The sequence below is a fragment of the Carcharodon carcharias genome, chromosome 14 (genome assembly GCF_017639515.1).
Source record: "Carcharodon carcharias isolate sCarCar2 chromosome 14, sCarCar2.pri, whole genome shotgun sequence".
NCBI classification, from domain to species: Eukaryota; Metazoa; Chordata; class Chondrichthyes; order Lamniformes; family Lamnidae; genus Carcharodon; species Carcharodon carcharias.
Window position 1 is genome coordinate 16,196,707 of NC_054480.1, and position 21,786 is coordinate 16,218,492.

The 21,786-nt window shown below is 43.7% G+C and overlaps 1 protein-coding gene across 2 annotated transcripts in view; it reads right to left on the bottom strand.

Annotated features, from left to right (window-relative positions):
* LOC121287486 (N-terminal EF-hand calcium-binding protein 1-like) overlaps positions 1-21,786 on the bottom strand; it is a 163,368-nt gene that overhangs the window by 64,302 nt on the left and 77,280 nt on the right. For both annotated transcript variants that reach the window (XM_041205416.1, XM_041205415.1), the window contains 3 exons: positions 21,042-21,150; positions 11,033-11,058; positions 4,893-4,990 (listed from right to left, as the gene is read on the bottom strand). In XM_041205416.1, the coding sequence (XP_041061350.1) occupies positions 4,893-4,990; positions 11,033-11,058; positions 21,042-21,150 (233 nt within the window). The remainder of the gene's footprint in view (positions 1-4,892; positions 4,991-11,032; positions 11,059-21,041; positions 21,151-21,786) is intronic.

A 21,786-nucleotide genomic window follows, 5' to 3' on the forward strand; every position in this document is an offset into this window, starting at 1 on the left:
TGTGTCCCCAACATAATCATCCCAACCCACGCTGATTCCATCATTGTTTGAACATTGTATCGCTCCCTGGTCAATATTGGAAAAAGGCTTCATGTCAGAGCTGCTCACGTCGGACAGGGTTATATGTTAGAGTCTCAAACGGTCCAAGGCTGGCTGACAATATTGCACGTGCTGGTAGCGTCTGTATGACTGCGTGCACTCCTGGTTGAGTGAGTGCGAGGTCTCAGAGTCAGGCCAGGCCTGTTGATGCAACATCAGTACCACAAATCACATCCACACAGCAAAACTAATGAGCTTGAATTTCGCTGAAGGGGAACATCATGTGGCATGCCTTGCTGGTAAGACATGTTCGCGCACGTTTAAATGTTAGTAGTTTTTACCCACAAAATTGCTGAAAGTGCAAGCAGAGGATGGCGCAGTGAGAGCAACTGGGCATTTGACACACTCATGAAAAATGGGGCAAAGTGTATACCCTTAATCAATGAGATTAAAGGATTGAGAAATAAGCAGAGGAAAGACCGAGAAGGAGGGTGAAATAGAGTGTGCCAATTCGATATCAAACTAAGTGTAAAAAGGATGAGGAAAGGATTAAGGGAGAGAGAGAGAGGGGGAGAGAGAGGGAGGTAAAAATGACAGAAAGGAAAAAATAAGAAACAAATGTAAAAATTCAAGGAGCTGATTTCAGGAAGTGAGGTGAGGGTGACTGACTGCCCCTTGACATCAAGCGAGCGTTCGACCGGGTGTGGCACCGAGGAGCCTCAGCAAGCGCTGGAGTCGGAAGCGCACCCGCCAACAATTAAGCGGGAAATTAAGCCCAATGGAGGCGATGGAAAGTGAATTTTCATGGCCCGCCCGCTCTTACAGGTTTTTGCTGAAACCTTGATCCAGGGCGGGATGAAATCTCCACGGGGAAATAAAATAAAAAGAGAAATCTGGGAACTGTTATTTTTTATGAGGTTATGCTTTCAGATGTTTGATTGCGCTGCACGGACATATTTTGCAGCTTTGTTGCTGTTCCATTTATTCTGCGGAGGTCTGCAGCTCCCCCGGGGCAGCCGTCTGCCTTCAGGGGGCTCAATGGGAGAGCTCACCAGCATCCCCAGTGGCGTCGGCACTCGCCCTCTTCCCGCCCCCATTGGCAGTGCTGAGCGTTTCATTGGCCGTCGATTGGCCAGCCAGTGTGAAATTGCAGTCAGAGGCTGATTCGGGTTGGGGACCCGTTTCCCATCCGCTGGTCGTGCACACCCAATGAGCGAAACATTCAGGCCATGGTGTTGGCGGTGTGTTACAGTTAACTCCAATGAATTACCTATTGGAGTTATCACCTATTATACTTATGGTCCTAGGCCTGGTCTTGTCCAGCCATTTTTGTTATTGTCGTTATTATACATGTCGTTATTATGTTATATGTCGTTATTAGTTGTTATTGTACAGGAAATGCAACAGCCAATTTGCGCTCGGCAGGTTCCTACCAAGAGTAATGACTGGATTGCCTGTTCCGAAGACAGGTCCTTGACCTGAAATGTTAACTCTGTTTCTCTCTCTGCAGATGCTGCCAGACCGACTGATTATTTCCAGCAGTTTCTGCTTTTACGCCTGCGTTTTTAGGGCCTGGATTTTTCGCTCATCAGCCTGATCGGTGGGTTCAGGAGCAGATGGGAAACGGGTCCCCGACTGTGATTGGCCCTCAGCCGCGATATCACACTGTCTGGCCAGTTAATGGCCAGCCAGCGTCAGACCCACGCTGAGAAATGCTCAGCGCTGCCGGGGGGGGGGGGGGGGGGGCGGGGGGGGCAGAAGGCGCATGCCGACGCCACTGGGGATGCTGGTGAGCACTCCCACTGAGCCCCCTGAAGGCAGACAACTGCCCCGGGGAGATGCAGACCTCCGCAGAATAAACAGAACAGCAAAAAATGCTGCAAAATATGTCCGTGCAGCGCAATCAAGCACCTGAAAGCATAACCTCATAAAAATGTTGTCCCCAGATGTTCCATTTTATTTTATATCCTAACGGCGATTTCATCCCACCCTTGGACGAGGAAATGATTAAAACGTGAATTCCGCCCGTGCGACGAGCTAAAAATCGCATGGGCGTCGTAAAATCACGGTCAATAGGCTTTTTAATGACCTTAATTGGCCCTTTATTTGTCAGCGGGCACTGCTCCGACTCCCAGGCACGCCCGCTGACCTCAATATTGCACGTGTGCGCGATGACATCGGAACGCATGCCCGACGTCTTTTCGCGCTATTTTACACATGTTGGAGTCGGGGGCGTGCCTGACCTCAGAACGCAAGGTTCAGGTCCAGGTGCTGGACGAGGGATAAATATTGACCAGGAACACCAGTGAGAATGCTCACTTTTAAAATGGAATATTTCCTCCTAGCCTGAGAGGACTGACATGGCCTCGAGTTTAACACCTCATCACACCGCTGAAACGCACTCCCTCAACACCGGCATGGGACTGTTAGCCTGGCTTATGTGCTCGAAGGATTGCAGGGACTGCAAAATCACGGCACTTCATTGTACGAAAGATTGAACAGGCTGGAGCACTTTTCTGTAGAAAAGCGAAGACTGAGGGGCAACCTGATAGAGGTCTTAAAGTCTATGAAAAGGTTTGTCAGGATACGGACAGCGAAGATGTTTCTGATTGCGTGCGAGAGCAGAACTAGGGGCCATGAATCCAATTTATCAAGAAATCCAATAGGGAATGCAGGAAAAACGTATTTACCATGAGAGTGGTTAGAATATGGAACTTGCTGTCAGATGGAGTAGTTCAAACAACATAGATGCATTCAAGGGGAAGCTAGATAAGCACTTGATGGAGAAAGGAGTAGAAGGATATTTGAATTGGGGTTACATGAAGAGGGGTGGAAAGTGGCACATTTGGCGTGAAGGGGTTGCTTCTGTGATGTAAACACTTGGTAATAAGTGTGCAGTCAGTTGCAGTAAAAAAACTCTAATAAAATCTTCGACTCTATTTTTCAGCCCCTCCAGTTACGAATCCTGTAGCCTGACACACAATGGCAGGTTTCCATCAGATCATTCTTTATAAAAAAAAATTTGCCTGTAACGTGGTCTCTGTGGATTTCTACTGCCACAAGCAACTTAATGGACCTGTCCAACATCATCAGGCCTTCACTATAGCTCCCATTTGCTATTCAGCAAGGTGAGGTAGTGGTGTGAGATGGGCGCGCTGTTGTTTGAGTGGGTGGGGAGGAAATGGGTTGGTGCCTGGAATTAGGACACTCCATCATGACACCAGGTGGGGGTCCCTGCTCCCTTGGTGCTGACCTCTTTACATCTTTGTCCCATGTTCCCACATATCTCCACTTCTACTTGCTTCATCCCCCCTCACCTCCTACAACTATTGACACACTCTGGTCCCCAGAATGAAATAACAGAAAAACTGGGAAATAAGAGTACTGATCCAAACTGTTTTTTCCTTCAGTCTGTCTTCCATTTCTCTGATTTCTTCCACTGTTTCAGGCTATTATCACACCTGCACATTATCTTATTTCTTTGTGTGAATGAAGAAGTATCTCTGTATCCATCTCACAAACCTCCAATTCTGGCCTCTTGAACATCCCCAATTTTCATCACTCCACAATTAAAAGGTGCAGCTTCAACTGATCAGGCGCTAGAAGTTCTGGAATTCCCTTCCCTTCTCTACCTCCTCTTCCTTCCTTAAGGCGCTCCTTAAAATCGTTCCGACGATTGAAATGTGTACTAATTATGGTTTTCTTTAGTGTGTAGTGTACCTTTAAGAATAACACGTGTTAAGGAAGATCACATGATCTGTAGTAACCAATAGGAGAGTAACACAGGCTACCTCAGAAGTCAGTGTAGAGATAGAGTTGGAGTTGAAAGCACACGTGTAGCTGCTGCTGAGTATATTGTAAATAAACGTTCCCACCCAAGAAGTGTCTGCAGATCAACTCTATCATTAATAGCACAACTCGGCCACCCAATAACAACATTTTAACTCTGTTTTTCTCTCCGCAGATGTTGCTGGACCTGCTGAGCATTTCCAGCATTTTCCATTTCCTCCTTTTTCTAATAATTTATAATTTTTTATATATGTATATTTTTAAAAAGATATTTTTCTTTTCCCACCTATTTCCATTATTTTTAAATGTATTTCCATCCATTGTTTTATCTCTACTTTTAGCCTATTTCGATCCCTTCCCCCCACCCCACCCCCACTAGGGTTATCTGTACCTTGCTCGTCCTGCTTTCTACCCTTAATGTCACCTATTAGCACATTCCTTAGATAATATCACCACTTTCAACACCTCTTTGTCCTTTTGTCTATGACATCTTTGGCAATCTCTCCTTTGCTTCACCTGTCCCTCGCCCCCTTCAACCAGCTTATATTCCACCTCATTTCTATATTTCTTAGTTCTGATGAAGAGTCACTCGGACTCGAAACATTAACTGTGTTCATCTCCGCAGATGTTGTCAGACCTGCTGGGGTTTTCCAGGTGTTTTTGTTTTCTCTTTTTATTTCAGGTTTCAGGTATCTGCAGTATTTTGCTTCTGTAATATTCTTTGTCCAAGGTTTTGATCACTTGCCATGCCATTCATAACATTTAAGGTTACTAGATAAAAACATGAGAAAGGAATAGAAGATATGCTGCTAGGGTGAGATGAAGAAAGGAGAGGTTCATGTAGCACATAAACAATAGCCTCCTGGACCATTTCAGCTGAATGGCCTGTTTCTGTGCTATACATTCTATGTAAATTTAAGAGCTGTTGTTTAATTTGACACTGGACACAAAGTAATATTTGAATGGCAATTGGACGTTTGGCAAATAGAAAATGTTTGTGAAAAGTTTTAACTAGAGGCAATCTGTTTGACATTCGATCCTTTGTTGGTCAGATTGTAACGTACCTTTTTGGTTTTATCCATGGCCTTTAGAATGGAGATATTGAGTTGTTCCAAAGCAGACAGGACGCTTTCATATTCCCCTAGATGTTCAGAAAAATACTCTAGAAAAACAACAAAACAAGAATTTTTAATCTTTTATTCCACAAAGCCTCAGGGCAGCTGATTTATTTCCACCAGAGATTACTACATTATATAAAAAGAAAGATCTTGCATCTGATAATTCACAACCTCAGGACATCCCAAAGTGTTTTACAGCCAATGAAATGTTGTCACTGTTGTAAAGAAGGAACTGTGGCAGCCAGGTTGACTCATAGACTCATAGAAGTTTACAGCACAGGAGGCTATTCGACACATTGTGTCCATGCCAGTTAACAAAGATCTGACGACACTAATCCCATTTTCCAGCACTTGGCCCATAGCCCTGAAGGTTATGGCAACACAAGCGAATATCTAAATACTTCTTAAATGTTATGAGAGTTTCTGACTCAACCACCCTTTCAGTCAGTGAGTTCCAGACTCCCACCACTCCGTGGGTGAAAAAGTTTCTCCTCAACTCCCCTCTTAGCCTTCTACCTCTTACCTTAAATCTATGCCCCCTGGTTATTGACCCTCCTACTAATGGAAAAAGTGCCTTCCTATCCACCCCATCTATGACCTTCATAATCTTATACACCTCTATCAGGACCCCTCTCAACCATCACTGGTCCAAGGTAACCAACCCTGGCCTATCCAATCTTTCCTCATAGCTCAGACCCTCCAGCCCAGGCAGCATCCGGGTAAATCTCCTCTGCACCCTCTCCAGTGCAATCACATCCTTTCTATAATGTGGTGACCAGAACTGCACGCAGCACTTCATTTATGGCCTAACAAGTATTTGATACAGTTCCAGCATAACCTCCCTGCTCTTGTATCCTATGCCCCGGCTAATAAAGGCAAGTATCCCATATGTCTTCTTAGCCACCTTATCTACCTGCCCTGCTACCTTCGGGGATCTGTGGATATGCACACCCTCTGATCTTCAGTACTTTCCAGGGTGCTACCATTCATGGTGTAATCCCTTGCCTTGTTAGCCCTCCCCGAATGCATTACCTAGTTCCCACTATGAACTAGTGGCAATGTGATACTGACCAATCAGTTTATGCCCACTTGAGAGGGCAGGTGGGGCCTTGGTTTAATGTCTCATCTAAAAGACAGGAACTCTGACGGTGCAGCACTCCCTCAGGACTACGCTGAAGCATAAACCTAGATTTTGGTGTTCACATCTCTGGATTGTGAATTAAATCCACAACTTTCTGACTCAAGGTGTTTCATATACCAGAGGGAGGATAATGAATAACTAGGAATAAGCTACAGACTGGAATTGGACTGAGTGGTCCCAATAACATTGTAAGTGACAAAATTAGTGAACCTCATCTGATGGTTCAGCAAGTTTGTCAATTTTACAAACAAACCGTACAGATAAGGAAAGTCACAGGTTCAACTCTTGCTCTGTGCAAGCTTAAGAGAGAGTTGGATAGATATTTGAAGGGGTGGACTACTGAGACTTAGATGTTAATTGCCAATCTGATCCACCTATGGGAAGATTGATGGGTTCAGGTTCAACGTTGGTTCTAAACCTCGTGCAATTTTACACTCCTTTAAAATCAATGGTGGCTGGTCTATGAAACCCAGTATTCCACCCAATCCCATGGGAACCTTGAAACATAAGCTAAAATTCCCTCCTTATATCCTGTGTCCAGTCAGGCGAACCACACGTTATTTTCCATCCCTGTCCTTATTCATATGTTTGGGAATAAAGATAGCTGCTTGATAAATCGTAATGAGCTAAGGAGCAAGGAGGAAAATGGGATTAAGCTCACTGGCTGGTGAGGAAACAAACATCAGCACAAGATTGGTGGGCTGAATGGCCTCTTTCTGTACTGTAATATTGTGGTTCTGTCAATTGAGTAGCAAAAGGGATGCTACAACTGGTCTCAGTATTCTTGAGATGAGGAAGGTTGAACTGACTAAGGATTGCTACTCCTGGTTTTCACTAACAACGTCTTGCATGTGTGTTTATCTCTTTCACGGAATGTGGGCTTCGCTGGCTGGGCCAGCATTTTTTTGCCCATCCCTAGTTGCCCTTGAGAAGGTGGTGGTGAGCTGCCTTCTTAAGTTGCTGCAGTCCATGTGTTGTTGGTACACCCACTGTGCTGTTAGGAAGGGAGCTCCAGGTTTTTGACTCAACAACAGTGAAGGAACGGCGATATATTTCCAAGTCAGGATGGTGTGTGGTTTTGAGGGGAACTTGCAGGTGGTGGTGTTCCCCTGGGTCTGCTGTACTTTCCTTCTAGATGGTAGTGGTCACAGGTTTGGAAAGTGCTGTTGAAGGAGGCTTGGTGAGTTGCTACAGTGCATCTTGTAGGTGGTACACACTATATGTTCAAAGTGGTATATAGGATGTTGGTCAAGCAGGTTGCTCTATCCTGGATGGTGTCAAGCTTGAGTGTTGTTGGAGCTATATTCATCCAGGCAAGTAGAGAATATTCCATCACATTCCTAACTTGTGCCTTATAGATGGTGGACAGGCTTTGAGAAGTCAGACAGCGAGTTACTCACTGCAGAATTATGAAGAGGATGTAAGGAGGCTACAAAGCAACATAGATAGTTTGTGAGTGGGCAAAGATCTGGCAAATGGAGTATATTGTGAGCAAATGTGAAATCATTCATTTTGGCAGGAAGAATAAAAAATAGGCTTATTATCTAAATGGTGAGAGATTGCAAATCTCTGAGATTCAGAGGGATCTGAGTTTCCTAGTACATGAATCACAAAAGGTTAGTATGCAGGTACAGCAGGTAATTAGGAAAACTAATAGAATGTTATCATTTATTGTGAGGGGAATTGATTACAAAAGTAGGGAGGTTGTGCTTCAATTGTACCGGGCCATGGTGAGACCACATCTGAAAAATTGTGTACAGTGCAGACTAAGGAGACTGCCTTATTTAAAGAAAGATGTTAATGCGTTAGAAGCAGTTCAGAAATGGTTTACTGGACTAATACCAGGAATGGGTGGGTTGTCTTATGAGGAAAGGCTGGACAGGTTAGGCTTTTATCCACTGAAATTTAGAAGAGTAAGAGGCAACTTAATTGAAACATTTAAGCTCCTGAGGGGTCTTGACAGGATGGATGTGCAGAGAATGTTTCCTCTTGTGGGAGAATCTAGAACTAGGGGTCACTATTTAAAAATGAGTCGCCCATTTATGACAGAGATGAGGAGAATTTTTTTCTCTCAGAGGGTTGTGGGTCTTTGGAACTCTCTTCCTCAAAAGGCGGTGGAAGCAGTGTCTGAATATTTTTAAGGCAGAGCTAGAGAGATTCTTGATTAACAAGGGGGTGAAAGATTATCAGGGGTTGGCAGGAATGTGGGGTTGAGGTTACATTCAGATCAGCCGTGATCTTATTGAATGGCAGAGCAGGCTCGAGGGGCCTACTCCTGCTCCTAATTCATATGTTCGTATGTTTGTAGAACACCATCCTGAGGATCTCTTGCAGCGATGTCCTGGGGTTGAGAAGATTGGCCCCCATCAACCACAACCATCTTCCTAGCCGGTGAGACAGGCCATGCCCAGCGATGGTGATGTCTGTCGGGTATGATTCAGTGAGTATGACTATGTCAGGCTATTGCTTGACTTGTCTGTCGGAGAGCTCTCCCAAATTTGGCACGAGCCCCCAGATGTTAGTGAGATGACTTTGCCACTTCTGGTGCCTAAGTTGATGCTGGGCCATCTGTCCGGTCTTATTCCTTATTGACTTTTCTGTAGCAGTTTGGTACAGCTGAGTGGTTTGGTAGGTCAATTCAGAAAGCAGTTAAGAGTCAACCACATTGCTGTGGATCTGGAGTCACATGTATATCAGACTAAAAGGATGTTGGCACACAAGATCCATTGAATTATGTCAACGGCTGATTTTCCTCTTTTGTGGTTTTGCAGCTAGGAGTCTGGGAAGGACTCTAAAGAGCATTAGCAAACCAGATGTTTTTTTTTAACAACAATGCAAGACATTCATAATCATCATCACTGATACTATTCTAGATTTATTAATTAAATTTAAACTCCATCAGTTGCTGTGATGGGATTTGAGCCCAGAGAATTAACCAAGATCTTTGGATTACTAGTCCAGTAACTTTACCACAACCCCCCACAACCCCCCTCAACACCTCCACCCCCAACACCACCCCACTGTCGTGTGCATGTGCAGCTAACAGATTAAGGCAGAACCAGAGTGAACTATGATAAACTCCATGGTAGAATAGTTAATCAAGGCTCATGAATGCACAGTGAACATGGGGCAAGACCCTGGAGGGTTATCAATGTTCATTGATCCATGCACTAGAATGCTTCAGGAGTAGATTAGTGGGAAAAATATATAAATAACAAGTCATTTTTCAACGGTTCACTAAACCAAATCATTTCAATTCAATGTTAGTGGGCAATAGGAAGAATCCATTTTATTCTCTCTATCAGCATATAATTCATTTCGAAAACGAAGTCAAGTAATCTTCATGATGGCTTGAACCTCAATCCACATCCTCTTAAAAGACAGAATTAAACTCCCTTCCATGTTTAGTTTGTTTGTCAGTGATGTGTTGTTTGTGTGTGTAAGGAAACTAATTATAGAAAGCAATTTTGTAGGATTATGTGGATGCAGACATCAGTCAAGGCATTTGTAGCTGACTGTGTATGTGGATACAATCCTGATGAGAGCACAGCATTCATTACAACCGCACAGCAAGTTGCTGGGTCCGCTTTTTACAATGATCTTGACCTGGACACAGATAAAGTGTTGGATTCCATCGCAGTATATGTATCCAGTTGTTTAAAAGGTTTAGCAACCTTCAACGTGAATACAGTGGTAAAAAGTAGGCTTCTAATCTCTCCAATGCTATACATGGACAGGTAATTCTTAGGCAGGTATTGTAGGAATGAAGTTAAAAGGACATTGGCACACGTGATCTGTTGAGTTATGTCAACAGCTGATTTTCCTCTTCTGTGGTTTTGCGGCTAGAAGACATTGATAGAACAATGAGTCACACCCATCCCACCTGAAACACACCCAGAGCTAAATCATCTTCACTATGGCTGCTGGTAATCTAGCAGTGTGAATCACCCAGCCACTACAGCACCAGTCTAAATTTAATTCAATGGTTATAATGCTCTTTGAGACATCCTGAGTTTAAAAAAGTCATTGAATAAATGCAAGTCTTTCTTTCCTTCCTTCATTCATTCATTTCTTTCTCTTATGTTTGTGGTCTCTGTAAGATCAAAGTTTAGTTTAATAGCATTTTAACCACTTTCTGTCTTTATTTTTTTAAAAAACAGGTGCGAATAAACTTAACTTTAAAAACCCAACGTTTGGAAGCCATTTCTTTTCTCCTTCCCAGAATGGTCAAAAAAATCCCAATACATCACCACTTCACAGCAAAGCATATAATTTTCATCATCTACACACACAGAGATATAGATTAACAAGTATATACATTATCCTCCTATAATATGCCACCCACCAATATATTGCAACATGTTATGATATCCCACACGGCTGAATACCTTGCTCTTTCTGCTGTAAGGACAGTTTGAGCAATAAGCATTAAGGATTGGAGAGAAAATACAAGCGCACCGATGGCTGTGCCCTGTGAGGACCTGTGACATCCTGGGCACATCCACGTTAAAAAACGCAGAAAGAAATCTCAATTCACTTTAAAAAGAGACATTGACCTCTACAAGTGATTGGCAAGGAGAGAAGAACAGGGAAGAGCTGACTCACTTTCTCTGACATTGTTTGCACTTCGCACCATCAACAGCCTCCAGATCATTGACGCGCAACATTGCTCAACGTGTCCCAGCCAAAAAAAATAGCCAGTAGCTTTGTCTAGTTGAAGAATCAGATTTGACAGGAGCAGTGCAGATTAACTGAGTATATGGCGGAACCCCTTCAGAGGAAACAACAAGGAATCTGAGGGTGGTTAAAGTGCCTGCTTTCAAGTTATTGCTGGCACAGCTCCCCTGGGATTCACCCAGACATAAATCACTGGAAAAGCTAGAGGAAGTTCAGTATTTTAAAGAAATGGCAGGACAGGGAAGGGACAATAATATTGATGACTTACCGCACAATTCTTCCGTGTCCAAGTTGCTGTTTTAAGGAGAAAGTGAAAATGGATTACAACGATGTCTTTAGCAGCAACTAAGACTGTTAAAAATATCCAATAATAAATGTTAATCATAAGCATCTCATACAATGGTACAAGCCACAAGACTTGAAGCAGACCATTTCAGCTTGATGTCTTCAGCCTGAAATCGTCAGTTATGGGTGATAGTGACTTTTGTCAGCCCTTGGTGCAATCAGAGGGTACGGTAATGTAGTGGTTGTGTTACTGGACCAGCAACCCAAACATGACCCTATGGATATGATCCCCTTCTATAGAGTAAAACAGTGAACATTGAAGAAAGAACAGGCCGTTCAACCCCTCAAACTATTCTACCATTCAGTGAGATCATAGGTGATCTGTATCAGTAGGGGAATATTGAGGGGACAGTGATCATTGCATCTTAAGGTTGGCAATGGATAAGGAGAAATAACAATTTAGAGTAAGAATAATTAATGGGGGAAAAGCCAACTTCAATGGCAGGGAAGTGGCACTAGGTAAAGTGCTCCTACGGAGAGCTGATGCAGACAAGATGAGCTGAATGGCCTCCTGCTGTGCTGTAACAATTCTGTGATCCTGCACCTTAACTCCAGCCACCCACCTCAATATCATATCCCTAATTAATAGCTTTACTTAGCAACACCTTATCAATCTCAGTTTTGAAATTTTCAATTGACTCCCTATCTCAACAACATTTGGAGTGGGGGAGAGTTCCAGATTTCATCTACCCATTGCGTGATGAAGTGCTCTCTGATATCACCCCTGGATCCCTGGCTCTAGTTTTAAGGTTAGCTCTCCTTGTCCTGGACTTGCCCACCAGATTTAATGGATGGCAGTATTAGTGAGATGTGGCACCCAATTTGTGCATCGAAAAGTGTAAAATCTACAGGGGTGACATAGATTCAGCTAACAGAGTGAAACGGCCCGAGTGAAACAGCAGTCCAGTTTTTACCATGACCAATCTTCTTTCCACTAAGGTTCACAGAACAATAGTTCAAACTCTGATGATGACAGAGACTAATTGCACTCCTACATTTCCTTCTATCAGTAGTGACAAGGTTAACATCTTTAGTACAGTTACACTCCAGGCAAATAACCAACCAGGCTCGGGCTAGCAATCTGAAGGCTAGGAAGTGGTATCCCGACAGATTGATTTGTAAACCTCCAAGGTCTTTTCATGTGGAAAATCAATTTAATCATTTTTTTTTTTAAGCCCTTTGCTTTTGGTACCAGGCACCACCTTCACAACAACAACTTGAACTATTATAGCACCTGTAGCATAGTAAAGCATCCCAAGGCACTGGGGTTGGGAGTGGGGGGGTTGTTATGAAACAGAATTGGACCCTGAGCTAGATAAGGAGATTTTAGGGCAGGCGACCAAAAAGCTTGGTTAAAGGGGTGGGTGTTAAGGAGGGCTTGAAGGAGGAATGTAAGGTAGAGAATCATAGAAGTTAAAAGGAGGGAATTCCAGAGCTTAAGGCCCAAGCAGCTAAAAAAGCGGCACCATGAGACAACATACAACCATACAACATGGTGGTAACAGGTGAAGAACTCAAAAATCCCTAAGAAGGTAGAAGTAAAGAAACTGCAGTCTGACCTGAGAGAAGTGCTTCTAACTTGAAGACTTCGAACGCACAGCTGGAGATCACTTAAAAAACTCAATTACAGGTGTGAATGCTGAAGGGCAGAAGAAAGATCCATTGTGCCGTGTAAAAGGACTCCACCAGAGCAGGCGGAGGTCCATTGCAAGACCTGATCAAAAGCAGAGTCAAAGGACCTGGCCAGATCACAAAAGGGCGAGAAAACTCCAAAAAATAAAAGGCTATGATAAGCTTTTAAATTTGGCGCAACAAATAGGCAACACCAGCAGACCGACTGTTTTATTACGAGCGTGGCTTGAAGAACGCTGCAGCATGGATCCACAGTCAGCACCATAGCAGGTTGTGACCGCGCTCAAACAAAAACCATTTTTTTTACAGAGAAGTCAGAGCCAAAAATCAGCTACAGTTCAATTCCCCAAGCTCAGGAAAACAACTAGTTGGCCAAAACAATTTGTTCCAAATATCTTCTGCAGTATCGCTGAAGTATAACATACCTCCATAACCGCAACGGAAGCCTGCCAAATACCAACAAGCATGGGAAGAGAAAAAAGATTACTGTGGTGCCATTATTTTATAAAAATTAAAGCTCTACTCCCCTGTGCTGAGAACAGCCATGCATGGTAAATCAACACTGCCAAGCCCGTTAAGGCAGATGGAAGGGCCAGAACAGGTATAAAATTGAGCGTTATGGAGAAGAAGATTTCTAAAATATATGATAGCACCAGGCTTGAATAAGAAAACAGAGGCTCAGCAAGTGAATACTCAATTTTATTCAGTAGGTCCAATAGCTGATGACATCATTTCGAGGCGAGGAGTACATGAATCTTCCTATAAATTTGAAGTCCTTTGACACGTAATTTAACATAAGAAGCAATAAAATTTTGAAGCAAGCGAAATTTAATCAGAAAGTCCAAAAGCCTGGGGAGATGTTCGGGACTGTAAGGGTTAATATGGAACTGGGGAAACAGTACCATCCACATTATAATGTAAAGAGTTACATAGGAGTAGCAGAATGTAGGAGTGAATCTGATAGAAGTCAGCATGAAGATAGCACCCTGTATATATGTATGTAGTTATGTATTATTAATAAACAGTTATTATTCAACCATACATACCTATTCTTGAGTCAACAGACAACCTTACAACAGAATATACATTTAGTAAGGGACCCCCAGCCCCAATCTAGCCTGCAGATCCAGGCATCCTCATTCAATGTTGGGATTAGGTGCTTTTGACTATCCTTTCGCTGCTGCAGAGTCAGTGAGAGGATTGTATCCATGTTGTTCAAAAGGTTGACAGAAGGGGAGTGAGGATGGGCCTTTGAAAGGAGTAATTTGGATTTGAAAATACTCTGATTGCACCACTCGCTCCCAGTCGTGAGGGCTGTAGTTGCAGTCTCTCTTGGGCTGCAGCATCACAGGGAGATGAAGCCGAGGGAGCAGAGAGAGGAGGAGGTGGGCTCACAACAGGAGACCTTACCCACCATAGGTCTGCAGACAACACTTCTCCTAGCTTCACCTTAGCCTGGAGCAGTGTCTGCAGTGATTATACCCCACCAACGAGCTGCAGCTACAGAGCAGGGCAAGGAAGGCACTACCAGTGGCTGTCAAAGAAAAAGAAAGAGTTGCCTTTTATGATCATTGGATGTCTCAAAACACTTAATAGTCAATTAAGTACTTTTGAAGTGTAGTCTTTGTTGTAATGTAGGAAATGCGGCAGCCAATTTGCACACAGAAAGCTCCTGCTAACAGCAATCTAATAATGACCAGATCATCTGCTTTTGTGATGTTGAATGAGGGATGATTACTGGCCCTGGTCTTCTTTGAAATAATGTATGGGATCTTTTGTATCCACTCAAGAGGACAGATGGAATCTTAGTTGAATGTCTCATTGAAAGGCAGCACCACTGACAATAGGGCACTCCCTTAATACTGCACTGGGAGTCACTTGAATCTAATCAGCAGCCTCAGCCCCCAAATGCTGCCTCTGACCATGAACAGCACTTTCAGTTCTCACCAGTGAAGCACTTTTCCAGTCTGATGTCTTGGTAATAATAATGAGCTGATTAGATTTGCCCTGCAATCACACCTTCAATTATCCGTCTACCTGGTTTCATTTACGAAACAAGGAAGAGCAATATCCATATTATTACTTCACTTTGCTTCACAGATTGTCTACAGCACTCAAAAGTGCAAGTGATTTCCTAAGCAAACGCTTGAAGCCAACCAAAATAGAGTTAAAGTCTGAATTGATGAAGGCTGTGGGGCCTCAGGTTAAGCACTGTAATGTGAAGTGATGCCCCCCACCCCACCCGCAACCCCGGCCTCAGGGCCCTGCTGGCTACAGGCTGACTACAAGCCAAAGGACAAGCGACTGAAGAGATTGATTTGTTTTGTAGCAGGGAGCTACCACCAAGCTCCTTGGCATACACAGCTGTTAACCTTTCCTTTCTCAGTCTTGCTCTGGAATAACCTATGTCTTGACGACTGTCGATTTTGGAAGATTTTGGAGGTCATCATGAAGATAGCTTCCCTCCTTTGCTGTTTTGCTTGTTCCTTATGACAAGTGTAAGGCAAAGGTTTGGTCTGAAGGTGATCAGCCAGTCCATCAGTCAGTCTGCGCCTGAGACAGCCTCAAATAGCTCAACAACACAGGTAGACTCTGATGGCACATAACACTGAGGCGAAAAGAAGCACAATAACTCTCTCCTTGCCAACAATCAATAATGTAAGTTTAAAGGGAAAACCTCACTATCGGAGAGCACTTCCAAAAGCCAAAATCTACGAAAGCAAAAACAAACCAAGGAAACATTTAGGTTGGTGACAATCCAGTCAAAGGCTGATGAGAAGGGATGGGATGGGAGACTATCAAATCTTGCCTGCACTAAGGAGATCCCACCTTCTGTTCAATTAAGCCCCGAAACCCCACAGAATGTATGTTGTGCTTCGCATGTACAAGTCACATTCAGTAATATCTGAACTTCAGCCCTGAGGTAATATCTGAACTTCAGCCCTGAGGGGGAAGAGAGTAGAAAAACAAGATATGTTTTATCAGTTTATGCTACTCATCCATGTATTGAAAGGAGGGAAATGGGAATTTGAATTAGTAGTGGGTAGTGATGTTTCATCCAACCCCTCATCCCACAAACCCCCCTTCCAACCCCCACCCCAGCCCTCCTTGCACCCTCCCAGCACCCCCTACTAAACTATGGCTCTGTTGAAAGCATTCTTGCTTCCAAGTCAGAATGCTGTGGATTTGTTATGGAAGTGTAGTAATTTTCATAATATTATTCTGGTTTATTGTAAAGTTGCTTATGGGTGTGAATGCAGACGGTTCTGGCTGTGTGATTTAATTACATTTGGAGTCGGATGCAGCTTGCAGACTGCAAGCTTGAAATTACAGAAGAAGTCAGGTGTAGAAGTGTACTTGAAGAGCTAATGAATAAACATGGATGCTGTCTTAGCATATAAGGTATGAAGGAAATTTGCATTTTTAGGTAAGTGAAGGAGTTGTTTGGATTTCAAAGGGATGTTAGGGCGTTTATAACTGGCCAGATAAGCAAGGCCAAGCAATGTGTTTATTTTTCCCAAAGGTTACTGACAATATTGGCAACATGAAAGTTTTTATATTATGAGAAAAGTACATTTCCAAGGACACATGGAACAATGGAATTTACAGATTAAAGAAAGAGAACCATATACAAAGGAAAATGAAAGACTATGTTGGGGGGGGCCATGTAAGTTCTAACAGGAGAGTGTGAAACAGCCTTCAGGAAGCCTTTAGCCACTTGTGCATAAGTCTGCTGTGTCCAGTAACTAAAGTTAGAGAAAAATCTTTGGGAATTCCACTCTCAAGTGGGTACTATGGTAACTTGCTGGCTTGCTTTTTAAATTTAAAATCTATTTTAGGCTGTTGCTTTAAAGGGGGTGTGTAATTGGGAGTTAGGTTAATTAGGAATTTTAGAATTTGTTATAGCATTAAGAAATTGTAGTTTTATGTATGCACTTGAAATCTTTTCTTTTGTTAATAAATATTTAAATTTAATTTTTAAAATCTCTAATGGTCTTAGTGGGCTCATTACTTCTGAATTCAGTGTACACATCTTCTCATAATAAATACAAATTGCAAAACAGTGTGACAACATGGCTAAGTTTCCCTTGTGGATTTGGTCCACCTGGTACACATCATCTGCCACATCATAACAGATTCAAGTCCCACCAGAGAGAATACAAGCACAAAAATCTAGGCTGACACTCTGGTGCAGTACTGAGGGAGTACTACACTGTCAGAGGTTCTTTTGGATGAGACATTAAACTGAGGCTCCATCTGCTCTCTCGAGTGGATGTAAAAGACCCATGGTACTGTGTTTTGAAGAAAGAACAGGAGATTTATCCCTGGTGCCCTGAATAGCATAAAGGGCTAATAGCTACAATGCTAATCGCTAATATACATCATCAGTGATGCCAGATCGCTTGCCTCTAGAACTCAGAGATGCTTCTGGAAAGAGCCTCATGCTTATCTATCCCTGCACATAGTTATGTATAGTTAATAAATGTTTGAAAGTTCCTGGATACACTATTTCCAATAGTCCCTGTTAAACACACCCTGGACCTATTTCTGATGTTACTTCATGGTGGTAGTGGTAAACTAACGAAATTGCAAGGATACCTTATGAAACAGCCAGTGACATGAAAGTGAAAGCCATCGAGAAAACAGCAGTGAGGGAATGACTGCAGAAAGGAATTGGAAATAAAAGTGCCAACGGAATCCCAGGGCAGTCAATTAAAGAAACAGACAATGCTGGATAAAGCCCCACCTCTATTTGGCTTCTTTGACAATGTAGAAGGCCCTGACCTTCACATTGGAAAAACTAGCATCTCAGATTCAACAGGTAAAGGACTGTTTCAGGGTTAGCACAGAAGCCTGAGGAAGAGCAGGTTAGCACACTCCTCTATTCTGTTGATGCCATCACAGATGACATTTTAGCAAGACAGAGTGTTAATGAGGGCACAGCAAAATATGAAGAAGTTATTAAAGCCTTCGATTCATAATTCAGCTTTCAGAAGAATGTCATTTTGGACCAACGAGGTTTATCCAGCACTCTCAGGAATCCGGAGAAAGTATTCATTTTTCCATTAGCGACCTATATTGTTTAGCTGATAGTTGTGAATATGGGGCTCTAAAGGAGGAACTCATCCGAGACCACATTGTGGTGGGTGCTCCTGATGAAGGCTTATCTAACTTTCTGCAGTCTAGAGAAGAGCTAACGTTATTCAAGACATTTCAATTAGCGAGACAGGCTGAGCTATGGAAGCAGAACTGCATATTAATCTGGGGTGAGGGAGAATCTTTGTGGAGTCAGACTACTGACTCAGTCATTTGTGAGCAATAGGGCTACGGTGCACCCGCTAAGAAGCAGACCCAGAACGAAGAAAGGGCAGTCGCTGCCATTATCCATTGCTCCCATTGTGGCGCCAACAAACCCCAAAGGCGCAAAGAAAGCCCCACCATACGTGCAGAGCATCAGAGGCAGGGCCATTTTACAGTGGTATGTCACAAGGGAAAACCTCCTGCTCAAAAATTTGAGGGAAGCCAATCAGATCAAAGCAGTGTTCAGGAAATAGAAGATAGGGAGGAACAGGAAGTGCCTTTCTTGGGTGAAGTTGCAAAATCCAAGGAGACTTTTTGAAGTGCAGATATCACAGTCAATGGCCACAAAACCAATTTTAAGTCAGGCATGGGGGCAACACTGTCCATTCTTTCCAATAGGGTACAGAGACTGAACCCTCAATTTTTCCAACCATCTATAACTCAACTTCATGGTCCAGGGGGCACCCCACTCAAGGTGCAAGGACAGATGACCGCCACACTTCAATGTAATGGCAGAGAACTTACCGACAGTCCCTACATTATCCATAATTAAGATTGCTCTTCATCAAGCGGAGAAGCTTATATATACCTGAGTCAACCTAGAACAGCTTGAACTAGTCTCCATAGAAGAAATTCCACACCTGCTGCCACAGGAAGACATTCTGGAACGAGCGTTACTTGTTGAAGAGAAGGTGGACAAAGAAGGAGACCAGAACACCATTGACCACAGTGACCAACCAGGCGAGGAAATTCCGAACCTCGCACTACTTTTTGAAGAGAGAGGACAATGACCAAGACACCACTGAGTGTGACCAGAACATTACTGATAAATGTGACCAGGATGCCAATCCACCTGATTGTTCTGATAAGGACACCGATGACATAGGGCAACCAGATGCAGGCACTGGTTTTCATGAAGAGAAACCAGGAACAGAAGCTCCGACAATGACCAGTGAGACAATTGCAGAACACAAAGCTGACTTCCCAAACCCTGATGCCAAGGCTGAAGAGGAAGTGACTGAAGCTGCTGATGTACTAGCTACTGATCTCACACACACTTCAGATGTGCAAGGAAGTGTAACTTCTCTGAATCAAATACAAGCAGCGGAACAACAATCTAATCCAGTAAAACATGATATCAGGCAGAATTTAGCCCTTGGCTGGCGGGCAGGCAGACAGCCGACCCCCGCCGCTGAAACAGGGCCCGCCGCCATTTTGAGTGGGTGGGCCAATTAAGGTCCCAGCAGCCTGCCCAACAGGAAGCGCTATGTGCTTCCTGTTCCGGGGGGGAGGGAATCCCCAGCTGTCAAAGTGAGTTCTTTCGCACATGTGCGTGAAAGAACACACTGTTCCCTGAGGCAAAGTCCTGTCTCAGGGAGTTTAGTGAAAGGTAAGTAAAGTCTAAAAATAGAGACATTTTAAAATTATTAACAAGTCCCCCTCATGTGACAACGAGATGGGACATGTTGATAACAAACTCATAAAATTTATTAAATACTTACAAAACGGTAATGAAACTTCTTCCCGCCAGTGGATGAAGTTTCATTAATAATCTACAGCCTGCTGGGGCTCCTGGCCTGTCCACCAGCCTTAAGGTTGGCCGGGCAGGGCATTTAACTATCTTAATGAGCCTGTCAATGGCCTTAATTGACCATTGACAGGTCGGCCGGCAGACAGGTGATTCTGCTGTCCGCCCGCCTTCCTTAAGATTTAAATGGCCCGGGAAGACGTCAGGGATTCCTCCCGACCTCATCCTGCATCACTTTCCCCTCGGCGAGCAGGCCCCACCCCCAAATCACCGAGGGGAAAATCCTGGCCATAGTCACGGATCCTGAGGTGGCATTCAGCTCTATTCCAGATGTTGCCTTGACTCCTGAAGATCTCGAGATGCTAATACCTAGTGAACAGCAAACTCAACACTAATGTGAAAGCAGAGCGTGTGCATGCCAAACAACCACAAGCAGAAAGACAAAACCCTACAGTATTGACAAAAGTATCATCAACTCCACGTAAGAATAATCTTCATTCTTCTGTTTGTCCATCACATTCACTCTCAAATGTGCCATTTGGAGTGCACAACATTTCATTCAGGGCACAGGAATCATCAAATGTACTTAAGCAAGAGCTACTTTTGCCAAGCAATGAATTTGCTGGATCAGAAGATTGCGGATCAACTGTAGGCTGTACAAACTGTAACAGAAGCTGACCAAGTCTCATTCCCTCAAGAAAGAGCAGCCAGTAGCGCGACCTCTAAAGGGGGCGAGAAGAAAAAGAAGCAGCAAAGAACATCTGTTCGTCACCTTTATTCTGTACATCAGAAACAGAAATTCTCTGTCAACTGATTCAAGCATATTCCAGGGAGAATATGGAGAACATATGTCCTACACGTCTGCTAAGGGAGCCGAGAGCACAGGTGGAGATTGACGCCTCTGGTGCAAGAAATTGTGAGGGCTGGGGGAAGTAGGATGTGTAAATAGTTAAGGGGTAGTTTAATGAGTAGAATGAAAGGCTTGCGGGGAGAGGTAGTATGAAGGATTAACAGCTAACAGCTAATACACATCATCAGTAATGTCAGATCACTTGTCTCTAACACTCAGAGAGAGATGCTTCTGGAAGGAGTCTCGTGCTTATCTATCCCTGCACATAGTTGTAGATAGTTAATAAATATTTGGAAGTTCCTGGATTCCTTGTTTCCAGTAGTCTCTGTTAAACACACTTTGGACCTTTTTCTGATGTTACTCCATCCTGGACAATATTTATCCTTCATTATCAACATTACAAAAACGGATGATCTGGCCATTATCATGTTCCCTACCTTACAGCAGTGGCTACATTTCAAACGTACTTGATTGGCTGTAAAGCACTTTTGGATGTCCTGTGCTTGTGAAAGGTGCTATATAAATGTAATGCTTTCTTAATTTGCTGAGGAGCAACACACAACATATCCCTCCCAGACTCGCCAGGCTCACTGACGCCACTTTAACAGAGGTGGTACCTACTCTGTGTGGTGCTTATCAATCTTACGAAACAGCTCCCGTAACTCATCGGTGCTCAGGACTCCATCCGCAAAGTAGGCCTTGAACTCATCAAAGGAAAGTTTACCATCATCTGTAAGAAGAAGACAAGCCAGGCCCTGAAATCATCCAGACATCTTCAGTGCATTTCGTAAAGTTTACAACAACCTAGGCCCCAATTTTAAAGGACAGGGGTTGGGGGTTGGGGGGAGGTAGGGGGTTGGTGGGGGTTGCAGGCCTGGTTAGGGAAGAGGAAGCTGTAGAGGCAGGCTAGACATGATCCTTGAATCAGCCAGGCTTCATTTCTGTGAATATTCCTAGATTGCTGCCTGAACACAGCCAGAAACATTACCTGTCAACTCAGGTGGCATGCGGGGCTGTGACCTGTGAGCCATGGGAATGCTCACCATCAGTAACTTGAGGGAGGGAAGGAACATGGCTCTATAAGCGATCAGTGGGGGAGAGGAAGGGATCCCTGTGAGAGGGAGGCCTGAAATGTCCTTTTGAGGCCTGGAGGTTCACTCCAATCCCAGGCCCACAAGGAAACAACTGGCCTAATTTTAACTGGCTTCCTGCCCAGTTTCCACCTGGTGGGGGGAAAAATTAAATTTATTGGTGGCGTAATGGTAATGTCCCTGTGGACTAGCAACCCAGACTCTAGGGACACGGGTTCAAATCCCATCATGGCAGCTGGTGGTATTTGAATTCAATTAACAAATCTTGAATATAA